The sequence below is a fragment of the Hemibagrus wyckioides genome, linkage group LG07 (assembly GCF_019097595.1).
Source record: "Hemibagrus wyckioides isolate EC202008001 linkage group LG07, SWU_Hwy_1.0, whole genome shotgun sequence".
NCBI lineage: Eukaryota > Metazoa > Chordata > Actinopteri > Siluriformes > Bagridae > Hemibagrus > Hemibagrus wyckioides.
Window position 1 is genome coordinate 9,911,114 of NC_080716.1, and position 13,327 is coordinate 9,924,440.

General features: G+C 38.0%; 2 protein-coding genes across 2 annotated transcripts in view; both read right to left on the reverse strand.

The window, feature by feature from the left end:
- Positions 1–577: 577 nt before the first annotated feature.
- Positions 578–6,361, reverse strand: tmem236 (transmembrane protein 236). Its single transcript, XM_058394041.1, has 4 exons — positions 6,033–6,361; positions 5,238–5,310; positions 4,495–4,618; positions 578–3,685 (listed from the first exon to the last, which is right to left on the reverse strand). The coding sequence occupies exons 1-4, from the start codon at positions 6,281–6,283 to the stop codon at positions 3,087–3,089; spliced, it is 1,047 nt and encodes a 348-aa protein (XP_058250024.1). The 5' UTR covers positions 6,284–6,361; the 3' UTR covers positions 578–3,086.
- Positions 6,362–7,965: 1,604 nt separating this feature from the next.
- The window catches only part of LOC131355917 (collectin-12-like), a 45,116-nt gene continuing 39,754 nt past the window's right edge, over positions 7,966–13,327 (reverse strand). Inside the window, exons 16-23 of the mRNA XM_058394529.1 lie at positions 12,869–13,064; positions 12,629–12,723; positions 12,354–12,442; positions 12,023–12,110; positions 11,774–11,828; positions 11,514–11,664; positions 11,184–11,317; positions 7,966–10,305 (exon numbers count right to left, since the gene is read on the reverse strand). Of these exons, the coding sequence (XP_058250512.1) occupies positions 10,113–10,305; positions 11,184–11,317; positions 11,514–11,664; positions 11,774–11,828; positions 12,023–12,110; positions 12,354–12,442; positions 12,629–12,723; positions 12,869–13,064 (1,001 nt within the window). The 3' untranslated portion in view covers positions 7,966–10,112. The remainder of the gene's footprint in view (positions 10,306–11,183; positions 11,318–11,513; positions 11,665–11,773; positions 11,829–12,022; positions 12,111–12,353; positions 12,443–12,628; positions 12,724–12,868; positions 13,065–13,327) is intronic.

The following is a 13,327-nucleotide window of genomic DNA, read 5'->3' on the forward strand; positions in this document are numbered from 1 at the left end:
GAATAGGTCTACCCTGCTCAGAGGCTGGTTTATTGTTCTCTCATAACATAAAAGATTGAAATTATTCAGCATATGTACTAGTTAACAACCACAGGAATGTGATCTTGATGGGCTGTGGTGTTGTTTTTACTCTGATAATACCTTCTTGTATGTTCAGTGTTTTTGTCAGGCTGCAACGAATATAGGGTTTTTTTTTTCTATTAACATGGATGACTAAGCCTAGCCCTAACCCTGATTGTTGGCCTCACCTCAGTTTTGAAGAAGAGACCTTGTCTAGCTAGTGTTTTCAATGACAGTTAGTGTGATTTTGTTCAGAAAATGTTTTAATATTTTTACTGGTGAAAGCCAGTGTCCTTCTAATATGTCCTTCTAAAGACAATATCTTTCATCTGGAGCTTCCAAAAACCTGGGATGGGTAAAAAATATTCATGCAAGCTGTGTTTTATTTGAAATACTTGCTGACCAGTAGTTAATTTTGACGTTGAAAATGCATTATAATAACACAAGTTTGTAAACAAATAACTGAAAGATTATGTAGAAATTTAATTTGTAGATTTGACTCCAAAGTGTTGGGGCCTGACTGTTTCAGTTTGCTACGTCTGGCATCAGTGAATCAACTCTTTTCAATGGACACCAAAAAAAGAATGAATTGACACACGATATTTATTAAAAATATAGTGCACATTATGTATGCTAAGAAACTCAACACTACTACCGAACAGAGATTTATGACATAAGTTGAATTGTTTTCAGACAAAAATGGAAGATAAAAAGATAGATAAACATGAATACTATACACTGCCACTTTTTTCTCTCATTCTCACAAACAAATGATTACAGATCAAAATATTATTCCTATAAAGTATAATGTTATGGGGTGTTGGTCATATTGTTTCATCTATTGTAACATGCTTCATCATTTCCATCATTTTATTTAAACATAAAAAAAATTGGTTGTTGCATAAGTATTCCCCTATGTCTCCATCTCATGGGTTTTACAGAAGCAGGGTTAAATCCCTAATACTAATATGTGAAATTGTAAATAATTTTATAAATTGCATTGGCCCCTAGTTGCCTCCTGCTTTATTCAACATACCAAAATATTTCATGCAGATTCATGACATATAATACTAAAGAAATGGATTTGAGTATTGCAAAATTTCAGAAAGTCCAATAGGTGTGAATACTTATGCAAAATGAAAATTTTTAGTTAAATAAATGAATGTTGGGTGCCAATTAATGGCTTGCTACTTTTCAGTTCCCTTTATTTCTTATTTGTGCTCTAAGTATCTGTCCCTGCATAGACAAAAAGAAAGTCCCAAAGAAAGTAAAAGTGGCCAGGCTGTTAGAACTGTGATAGTTTTACAAATTTTGTACATAATAATTGAAGATTCAGTGTTTTATCTTGTGTGTTAAAATACATAATGTCCATAAAGATTGACTTGTGTGTTGGTTGGTTTTGTCCGAAAATCAGGTACATTACTGTTAACAATATAATTCCCTATAGCACTTTTGAATACTTTTACCTATTACATTTTCAGTAACCAATGAATCACCCTAAAACTTTCACAAATAAATGGAGAAGAGACATGTTGTATAGTAACACAGTGCAGTAAATTACTGTTTAAAAGAGTCAGGTCGTTTTCAGCTTAGAGCTTTTAGCTTATAAAGCACCTTGGAATTATTCATTCTTTCATTCATCTCCTTTAACCACTTTATTCTGATCTGGATTACTGTAATTTCTGATCCTATTTGAAAATACTGAAGCAAAACATATACATAGAAATATTAACATGAGGTCAGGCCCATTTATATTCAGACATTTACAAAATTATTGTTATTATATATCTACCACAGTATATTGTAGTTGAAATTAAGTAATGAATATGACTTTAATTTAAAGGTATTTTCATACATGGACTCCTAATACTTTATTAGGAACATGTACACTGAGTCATTCTTGAATGAACAGCATGAAACTATGGATCCAACAGTCCAAGTTGGTGGAGGTGGTGTAAAAGTGTGAGAAATATTTTCATGGCACACTTAGGCCTGCTAATACCAATAAATTATTGCATGAATGCCCCAGTCTACTGAGTATTGTTGCTACACATCTGCACATCTGTTGCATCCCTTCATGACCACTATTTACAATCTTTTAAAGGCTACTTCAAGCATGATATTGCACCATGTCACAAAGCAAAAATTGTCTCATTGTTCTTGCCAGTCACTGAATCTGAATCCAATAGAACTGTCTTGGGATGTGGTAGAACGGGAGATTCACAGCACGAAAGATCGCCTAAAGATGTGCAGGAATTTTGTGATACATATCATATCAACTTGGACCAGAATCTCAAAGGAATTTTTCCAGAATCTTGAATTGAGGGTGTTTTGAGAGCAGAGAGAGGCTCAACCCAGAATTTGTATAGTGTTCCTAATAAAGAGTTCAGTTCCATTCCAGTTCCATTATATGGAGTTTGCATGTTTCCTCCTAGTACTACAGTTTCCTCCCCCAGGCCAAAAACATGCATTGTGGCTGATTGCCATCTCTAAACTGTCTGTAGTGTGTGAGTGTGTCTGATAATTATGCCCTATTATCGTACACATATCCTGCCCAGGGTGTACCTTGCCTTTGGCCTCGAGTCTCCTAGGATAGTTTTCAGTTTCCCATGACCAAGAAGAATAAGTGGTGTAGAAAATGAATGGATGGATATAATTAATTTCTTCTGACAGTCGTGTTTAGCATCAATATCCATGAAAACAAATGCTGCATAAGTAGTGCTTTGAGATTAGTAGCAAGTAATCAATAAATTGATATTTCAATAATTACTGCTGTAAAATTATGAAGGGTATTCTGCAATAATTATTCTGTCATTATGAAGTATACCTAGAAACATTCACTTGCAGTGGTTACTTAAAAAAACTGTATAAAAAAAATGAACAAACAAACAAAAAACATGTTGTGTGGACCCACGTTACTGCTTTGTCTTCTCTGAAGTAATGTGAATGAAGTTCCTAATAGTAATATCCACCTCATACATTTCTTTACACCAAAATGGTCCTCAGTAACTTCCCTTCCAGAGGTCTCAGAACATACTCCCTCTGCTGAATACCTTTAACTTTGTCAAGAAGCGAAAGTAAACAAAAGTCAGGCACGAGAGCAGATTCTTCATGATGTAGAGTATCGGAGTCACAAAACCATAGACATTCACCAGACAGAGCCGTAAAACCAGGAAGGGCAGGTCCTGTGCTACCACTCCTAAACAAGTCAGCATTTGACTTTTAGGAGTTACAACCACACGCAGAATGGAGAAAAAGCTTAGGATGTAGATAGGAAAGACCCAGTTTGAGTTGTAAATATCCTGAACACCAGCCACTCTTATCATCTCCACTGTGTCCAGCCAGAACATAAATGTCTCCAGGAAGAGCTCATGGCGAGGGTCTCGAAAACAGAAGAAGCGTAAACAGCCTAAATCAGAGTGGGAGGAGTATAAGTAGGCCATACTGGAAGAACGTGAGATGCCATCCGTATCTGCCCAGCGTCCTGACGGTGAATCGCTCATGACCTCTGACCTCAGTGCTGAACCATTTGCAGCTCTGTTACTTTGCACTTGTGATGACACAGTGGACACATACTCCAGGTGAGTCAGAACAGGCCCAGGAATCTCAAAGTCCAGACTATGCCCTTCATAAAACAAAATTTAGCTCACATTTTAATTAATTAATTTACTTAAAACCGAATTTAATTAGTGATTCATCCAAGCATTTTATCATTTTCATCCAATTAGACAGTCATATAGCAGCAGCACAAAATCATGTAGCTACAGATCACTTGCTTTAGTGAAAGTTCACCTCAAACACAAAATGTGAGGAAAAAATCACTTTAACCAGGGTGTTAGGTCGAAGAAACTCTTATTTCCTGGAATTTTGCACAACAGACTATAGGGTTCACACAGAAAATTAAACGGAGAATGGCTAGCGGGTTCAAGCTGATCGGAAATCTTGCCAAAGATTCCATGCCAAATCTTCCAAATCTTGTGGTAAATGGGATACAACGGCCAAAAAAATTCCAAAAAGTTCCACTCCTGTCAGCTAAGAACAGAAATCTGACACACACAAAAAAGCTTTACTGGGTCTTTTTCCATTCTTCTGTCCAGATTTGGCAAGCCAGTGCCCATGTAGTCTCAGATTCACTAAGATAACATCTTCTCCATTCAGATGTTTGATGTGAACATTACCTGAAGCTGTTGTTGACATGACCTGCATGAGTTTATGCATGGTGCTGCTGCCACGTGATCAACTGATTGAATAATTAGATTTATATTTGTACTGCAATTTAAACATTTTTATGACATACTGAAATACTTCTTATTTCAAACATACTATACAATGTTTATATATTTGTCTACAATTGCTAAATATTTGAATACTAGTATTTTGCTATAAATACAGTATTTCATTTATTTCAGATCAAATAACTTCAGTAAGCCATACCTTGTCCTCTCAGGTGGTATGGACGAACTCTCTCTATAATGTCCATGCAGATGAGGGCAAAGAGCACCAGTGAGACAGGAAGCTCACTAAAGCGGTCATATAAAACTCCCGTGTCCAACTGAACCTGCCAAGACGTAAAGAGGGAGTCGGTGGAGCTGCTCATGTGAGAAAGTCTGAAAAATAGCTGTCAACCTGTCAACTGTCATATATTCAAAAATATTTTATTACATAACTAACTAACTAACTAACTAACTAACTAAATAAATACATTTATTGTACTAAATGATGTACTAAATGAAGGCATATTTCATCAAGGAAGTTGTTATGCTCATCAGCCTCATAGTCAAAACCCTAAACAATCCAAATAAAAGCTTTCTGTTGGTTGTAATAGAAAACCATTGACATTCCACAGGTACAACTCAAGTTAATGATAAAACTGTTGTTTTTAGTGTGGCTTACTGAATACCACATACAAGACCAATCACTTTTCTTTCAAAACTCTAGAAGAAAACCCTTAGTGAAAAAGCACTATGCATTTGCCTCAAAAGATACTGTTTGGTTTACAAACATTAACCCAAATTTTAACCCAGTCACTTAATTCTAGTATCAGATAGCTGTAACTTAATGCATTAGGACGTTAACATAAAGTTAGATCTGCCAGTGCCGAAATGTTACACATAGAATTTAATACCATTCAATTCAATGCTAAGTGAAAGAATTAAATGATCGTTATAGTAGCCTACCTTTGAGCTGGCAATGAGAATGGCAAAACATGGTAGTGTGCAGAGAAGTGCATGAGCAAGAGTCACAGGTCTCCTGTGAAAGCACAGGAGATTTCCCAGCTATTAGCATCAAGACACACCATTTTACAATTTTACTAAAAGCAGAACAATTTAGATTTTATAACTTCAGATCATAATCATCACTGTATTAGGGTGGCATGGTGGTGAAGCATTGCATTGCTACCTCGCAGCTCCACTTTCTCTGGGTTCAGTCTGAGCTTGGGTTACTGTCTGTGTGGAGTTTCTCATGTTCTCACCATGTCTATGGGTTGTTGTTGTTTTTTTCAAATACTTACCCAGTTTTCAAATATTTACTATCACCTAACAGCATCTTGTTGGGAGGTAATTTAGCTGTCCTACCTTAATTTACTATGAAAGTGTGAATGAGTGTGTGCATATAGTGCTCTACAATAGACTGGCATCTGATCCAGAGTGTATCCCAGGATTGGCTCTAGATTTACGGTGACCCTGAACAAAGTGGTTTCTGAAGACGAATGCATTAATGAGTGCAGGAATGATTAAAGATTTGAAGTCATTTTAGCAAAATGAGTAGCAAAATTGGGAAGATGAAAGCAATTCTGACCCTGTCACACTAGACACTAGGATTCCTAAGCTTTAAATCTTCTGTATATTTGTACTGAAATTGTTTATATTTCTAACATGTCAGTTGAAGTTAAGGCATTTAAGGTAGTGCTCAGAATATAAGGGATAATGGTCAATGAAGGGTCAGTATGTACAAGGGTAACACACACTTACCAGTTAACTTCTTTAAAATACCCTCTAGACTTCAGGATGAAATACTTCAGTGGCACCCAAACAAGCAGAGACATAGTGGTCACATAAGCTATTGATGCTGCCACCACCAACCAGTAAGCCGTAACATCGTTGAATTTCACACGCCTCATAAGCGATGCAAATCGCTCCAGAACCACGAGCACAGGCACACACAGACATGCAAACTCCAACACCTCATACACGATAAGCTTGACTGTCCTTCCAGGAGGCATCCTGACTCGTTGTGTCTGCGTGAAAATAGTCCAGAAGTAACCAGTCAGAGCAAGAGCTGAATCAGGTGCCTCTACTACACCCCCTGACACACACTTGCTCACTTACAACTAACTGACTGCTACTATGGACTCTGGACACTGCTACTGCTTACACAGCACTTCCAGTCCTATTCATTTTTATTGTTATAACAATGAAGAAGTCATGCTTCTCTTTCTATGGAGGTCACAAAAATTCACTCAAGTGGCGATAAACTATGTATTTTCGGTTTAGGTGTGAGCATGAAATTGTGAAGAGGTGACGGATAGGTAAATACTCATTCACTCATTCATTCACTGACCATCTGTACCATGTGCTCATTTATGCAATTATCCAATCAGCCTATACTGTAATGCAATTGTCAGCAATACAGTGCATAAAATGACCTTAGTGACCTTGGCATAATTGTTGCGAGTGAGGAAATGTTTTGAGTATTTTAGAAACTAATATAATATATTATACTAAGATAATATATTACACTGCTGCCACACAACTGTCTGACTGGATAATTGCATAAATGAACTGGTCCTTCCAGCTGTTCCTAATAAAGTGCCCAGCAAGCATATATACATATACACCAAACAGCCATAACAATAAAACCACTGACAGCTGACATGAATAACATTAATTATCAAATTTTTGTGTTGAAAGCAGGAAAAATGGGCAAGTGTAAGGATCCAAATGGCTAGACAACTGGACCAGAGCATCTCTAAACTAGCAGGGCTTGTGGGATGTTCCTTGTATACAGTGATTAGTACCTACCAAAAGTGGTCCAAGGAAGGACAACAGGTGACAGGGTTATAGGCACCCAAGGATCAATTCTGAGCATGGGTAGTGAAGGTTAACCTATCTGGTCTGGTCCCACAGAAATGCTGCAGTAGCACAGAACTGCTGAAAAGGTTAATGCTGGCTATGATAGAAAGGTGTCAGAACATACAGTGCGTTACAAATTGCTGTGTGTGTGAGGCTGCATAGCTGCAGACAGAAGAGAGAGCCCTGGCTGACCTCTGTCCATTAATCAAAAATGCCTACAATGGGCATGTTAGTATCAGAAATAGCCATGGAGCAATGGAAGGAGGAAGATGAAGAAGATTTGCTTTTACATCATATGGACAGCTGGATGTGTGTGCATTGTTACCTGGGGAAGAGATACACTATGGGAAGAAGACCTATAGTGTGCTGGGTAATGTTCTGCTGGTTCTGCTCACTTATGAAATACTGAGACTGCCGTGTGAAAATCCCAGGAGATCGGCAGCCCATCTGGCACCAACAAAGATGCCACAGTTAAAGTGGCAGAGATTTCCCACATTTTCTTCTCTTATGGATGTCTGCTGTGAACATTAGCTGAAGCTTTTAGGCTGAATATGTATGATTTTTTGCATTGCACTGCTGCCACATGATTAGCTGATTAGATAACTGTGTAAAAGTGCAGGTGTAGAGATATTCCTACTAAAGTGGACAATAAGTATAAATGCTACTATTAACATCTAAATGGACATAATTATTAATAATATATAAACTGGAATTTTATTTACCATATATAGCAGATATGCATATAATTGCCCAATCGGTACCATGTTAATTTAATGTTTTCCTTCTTCTTATTCGTCACTGTAATAAACCCCAAAAACACCACACCACAATGTACATTTGGGCTAATTTTATTGTGAATACTAATCATTCAGATGATTAAAATAGTATCATAAACAACTAGGTACATTGAACAGAACTGTTACACCAAGAACCTTTAAAACAAGAAAACGGTCATTCTCCCTGTGAATAAAGTTTATATCAGGATCACAACTGTGTGTAAAAGGCGGCAGACCACGTTGGAACTGGCTCATTGTCCCCAGGTCAAGATCTTTTAGCAACTCTTTAATATTTAGATATTCCACCTACACAGATGATGTGAGGGTATAGAGGATATAACCTCTGATCCCAATTACACATCCTAATCAACTCACTTTCAGCCTCTGCCATTTACCAAAATCATGTAGTGACCAGAAGGCGGACTACACTCATCCCCACATACATCATACACAACCGGTTCTCGTTGGGGGCGGGGAATCAGACATATAAAGTGTACAAGGCAATTTTTAGTGTGTTGAAATCTTAAAATTCTCAGTGCCTAAATGTTTGGATTTTTCAGTTAGCCGCTTTAGTCCTTCCGTGGTTAAAATGTTTTACAACTTGAGGCGAGCTGAAACTTGAGACTGAGTCAAAATCATAAAAGTGCATAACATCATTGAGTAATATTACTACATGCCTTTCACTGTGCTCTTTCAACAGAAGGAGCAGCTGCTGTAACACAGGTTCTCATATATACACATCTACATTTTTTTAAGCAGAATATCATCCTTCTTCTCTTATATCAAAGTACAGTGCATTTTAAAATGACAGTCAAAATAAATAAAGACATACTACAATTAAGAATCGATTTTAACACTGTGTTAAAGAAATGCTTCAAGATCCTAGGAAAGATGGGCTGCGCCATCCTGCTGAGAACTGCGGGGATAGCTGTATGGACCGCACCACTCTGTTAAGGACCATGCTGGTGCTGTGCTACACAGTCCCACAGGAGAGGTGGAATGAACGCAATGCTTTTTGAAAACTAATGACACGTGAAGGCTGTGTGCGCGTGTATGCAGACTGATCTCTACACACACACACACACGTACGTACGTGTGCACACATAGGAAAATGAAAACTTCTCCTATTAAACCCTGTAGCAACAAACACCTGTGACTTGTAGAAGTTCCGTAACAGAAGAGAAAATTATGTACATGTGCATGCTCTGTTTGTGTTTCAGCTTTCCCAAAAACAAGTGTTTAGTCTCTAGTAGGCATTAGGTGGCACCAACTAGTCAAATAACTTAACAGTGTGAGAGATAGAACTTGAGATATAGATAGTGAAATAGAGACAGACAGAGAAGGACAGAGCTATGGAGAGAATATGAATGACAGAGACACTGAAATGGTAGGATTGGGATAGCAAGTCAGACAGATAGCGAGGTTGAGAAATAAAAAAGAAAGATGGATATATGATACAGATACTGTATATTGCAGGATAAGAGATGAGAGACAAATAGCAATCATGGTAAAGAGCTATACAGAGAAATAATGACACATAGGGAGAGAAAGTGGGAGAGTGAAAAAGGGAGAATGGCAGTGAAATAGAGTTGAGGATTGCAAGATAGATATAGAGAGAGATATACAGGGTGTATCAAAAGTATCCACAGGGGAAATCATTTTTCCTTCCAAAAAAATTTTCATACTTCAATTTTTTTTTTCCCCAAGACAGCTTTTAAGAATGCCTTTGACCTTTGACAAAAGAAGAATGTACGGAAGTCATTCATCATGGCTGGATCAGGAAGATGGACTTGAACAGGAAACCAGGCAAGCACATCACGCATGACACTGTTAATTTCCCCTATGTATGGAGACTTTTGACACAAGGGAGGGAGGTCGGAAAGGAGAGAAAGAGAGAGAGGGAGAGACTTCTCTGTCTGCCTTTGCTCAACTGCATAACGTAACTAGTCAGTAGTAAATCAATATTCGGTGTCTTTTTACTTGGTCAGACTGAGTTTTTTCTGTGGATATCTGGGTGCATTAATGAGAGAGAGTAGATGTAAATGGACATGTGTATGTTCGTCAGAAAAAAATGACAGAACTAAGAGCGTGGATCAGTCTGCACCCATGCCCTGTATCCATGTGGTTTTAGTGTTAGCTTGCACCTCTTTGTTCATGATAAGGGTATGTATGTATATGGAGATGAGAGATGTGTATGTGGGTCCTATAAGAGGGCTTTTTCCGGGTAAGGGCTCTGTTGAGGGTCTGTGGGATTGGCACAGCTGTAGCTGGGAGTTTGGGTCAGGCCTGCCTGTCCACTGGCGGTGTTCTGGTATGCCTGCTGCACATCAGGAGGAGCCATGCTGCCTGCAGAAGTGCTGTACACGGGCGCCTGGCTTATGTACATGTGCACATCACTGGTAAAGAAGTACACACACATTTTTTTTTTTTTTTTTTTTAAATTAAAGGAATTTCAAAGAATTGTATAATATCCAGGGCTTGAAATTAACACTGTAGTAGGTTTATTTCCCCTTGTGGTAGAATTTTGCATCGAAAATAGTACCTCAAATGCAACGGCATAGGTTAAATTCCTTGACTTTAAATTCATGAATTTTATTTATACCACAGAGCTGAGTTCTCAATTCTCAGTGCTCCAACAGTTGTACTGAATGTGAATCAAATCATAGGTTTATGTCAATGAGCTGAATCTAAAATGTTCTCTAATTTAATACTTTCTAAAGTAACAATGCGCTGATAGGGAAAGCGTACACTCTACTCAATGAGTGCATTTCTTCTGTCTTATTAAGTTCACTTGAAATTGTTCCACAAAACTATAAATGGATCAATTTTAAAATAAAAAAAAAATGTTAAACATTAACACAAAAAATTGCTGTTATAACATATGGAGACAAAACACTTTGGGACATGTTATATATGAAAATAATCAACATCAGGATTGCAATTATCACACTAAACTGCATGCTATACTGTGGTTTACTCCATACTCGCTACACAGAATGTTTTCTACCTTATTATTTCTAGGACTTTCTTGACAAACCAGTAGCTCATTAGTCAAAAGGCTTTGTATAGAAATCACTATTTATTTATTTAGCTATGAAGCAGTCAAGCCGAGTGGAAAAAAACTAGAATAAGCATGGACACGTTTTTTTATTTGCAGTACGATGCCAAAATCTGTACTTGAGAAGTTAGTGGATGTTAATTTCAAGCCTTGACAATAATATCTATATATTAATGAACAGTATTTCTGTATTTTTGGGAGATGATCAATTGTTACCTGGGTGCCGGTTGGCCTGGTAAAGGAGCAGGCACCTGGTTCATGGCAGGAATCTGCTCTACAGGGACACTGTAACCCTGCACCCCTGTAGCAGCCACTGCATACTGTCCTGCAGCTGTCTGCCCTGGGTACACCTGTAGACACACAGAGTTACTTAAACATGGGGCATGACCTATTGTACTGTGATGGGAGTCCTTTTCTAGGTAAGGCCCAAAAATCAGGAAGAAAATATTTCAGTGTCTGTGATGAGTATACCCAAACAATGATGATCAAGTAACGGTTTTATTTTCAACCTTGTCAAAGTAAAGTTAACTTGATGGAGCTGCATACCGGCTGTGAGGTGCCAGGCTGCTGCATGTAGTACTGCTGGCTCTGCAGTTTGGCATACATGGCGTACACTGGGTCCTCATTCATCAGCTTGGCATACAATGAGAGTGCCTCCATCACCTTCACATTAAGCTCAGACAGCTCTGAGTGCTTCCTGGAAGGCACCGGGAAGAACATGACAATTGTGAGGGGATAAAAATAAAAAAAGAGAGAGAGAGAGAAAGAGAAATTGATTTTTTTTTTTTTTTTAAATCTATAAATACCTGTCAATTTCTTCCAGTTTTTGATCAATGAGTGGACCCATTTGGTTGCAGGCACCTAAAAAGAAAAAAGTATTAAACACATACATCAATAAAAATATTAAAGAGAAGGTCCTTTTATATATATATTTTATATTATATATATATATATATATATATATATATATATATATATATATATATATATATATATATATATATATATATATTATAGAATGCATAGCCAATATGAGGGCCAGTGCCATGCCCTACCCTCCAGCTGTAGCAGCTCACAGGCGTCTGACTCATTATCTGTTGGGTCTGCGCTCTGGATCATCTGGAGCAACTGGTCCATTTTCTCCTGTGTGCATTACACCATCGTAAAATTACTTCCACTGGAAAGGTCCATTAGAGCTACTATTAATGACAGCAGGTACCTTTTATTGAGTTTATACAGCTACTGTTCAAGCCCTATCTATTTACAAGACATAATACACAGGAAGTAAAACTCCTAATAAGAGCATACATCATCGATTTGTGCAGCCCAAATTAACGCTGTGCATTTTATTGTGTAAAAGACGTTCCCTATAGGAGGAACCCTCACCTCGTCTATGTAGACAGGCTCAGGCTCTGGTTCAATGGTCTCTACCTGGACGTCCTCGCTGAACTGAACTGTCTTTTTCTCCGTTTTCACTGAGTAAACAGAATTACAAAGACATGTCAGTGAAATCAGCACTGGGAGCATATAATTCCTTTTAAGAAAATCAAAAAGGAATGCTAAAAAGATAGATGGGTATAGTGGGAGAATATCTGTACACACAAATGCTGGTTAGTAAGTGACAGTAGACAAAAGCCAGCTACAAAAATCCCTCTACTCACTCATCTCTGGCTCTGCTGTCAGGTCTGCTGTGACAAAGTTGGATGGAAAAAGGCCCACACCCTGATAAGTCTCACCTTTCCACCAGTTGGGGTCACTGTAATAAATAAATAAATCATTAATTATCAAACCATATGTGTACTCCCTACTACCATTATGCAGTACTTATCAAGTATGCACAAATCTGACCAAAACAACAGATAAAGTTTCAAATCCAGCACAGTTCAAAGGTAAAGGGCCACCTGTCATCTAAGATGGTGATGATCTCTCCAGATTTGAAGGTCAGCTCGTTGTCCTCCGCTGCCTCGAAATCGTAAATTGCCCGAACTTTCCTTCCCTCTGCTTTGTGGGAGGTGAGGAGGCTGCTAGCGCTCGGGTAAAGCCCAGAAAACGACGTCTGGTTCTGCAGCCGCTGCTCTTTCAAGGACAACTCAATAGCTGGACGTAGGAGACAAAAATCAAAGTCAAGGCTCTACACGTTTTGCACCATTACAAGCATACAGTGTGGTAAGACACTGCACTGAAACAATCCCTTTATCCCATATTTGTTGTTCTTTCCAAATGACTCATAGCAAACCCATGTGAACATGCTATATACTGAGATGGAACAAAAATGATCAAGGTTCTTTTTTTGCCATAAAAGAGCTGTTCAAAGTTAGGACTAACACAGATTCTTAAAAATCTGTCTGTCAATACAACTC

Excerpts from the sequence above, each read along its gene's own strand:
- tmem236 (XM_058394041.1), bottom strand. The coding sequence starts at position 6,283 with ATGCCTCCTGGAAGGACAGTCAAGCTTATCGTGTATGAGGTGTTGGAG. Across the intron at positions 5,311-6,032 it reads TATTTTAAAGAAGTTAACTG|GAGACCTGTGACTCTTGCTC; the intron begins GTAAGTGTGTGT and ends GTGCTTTCACAG. Across the intron at positions 4,619-5,237 it reads TTCTCATTGCCAGCTCAAAG|GTTCAGTTGGACACGGGAGT; the intron begins GTAGGCTACTAT and ends ACGTCTTGGCAG.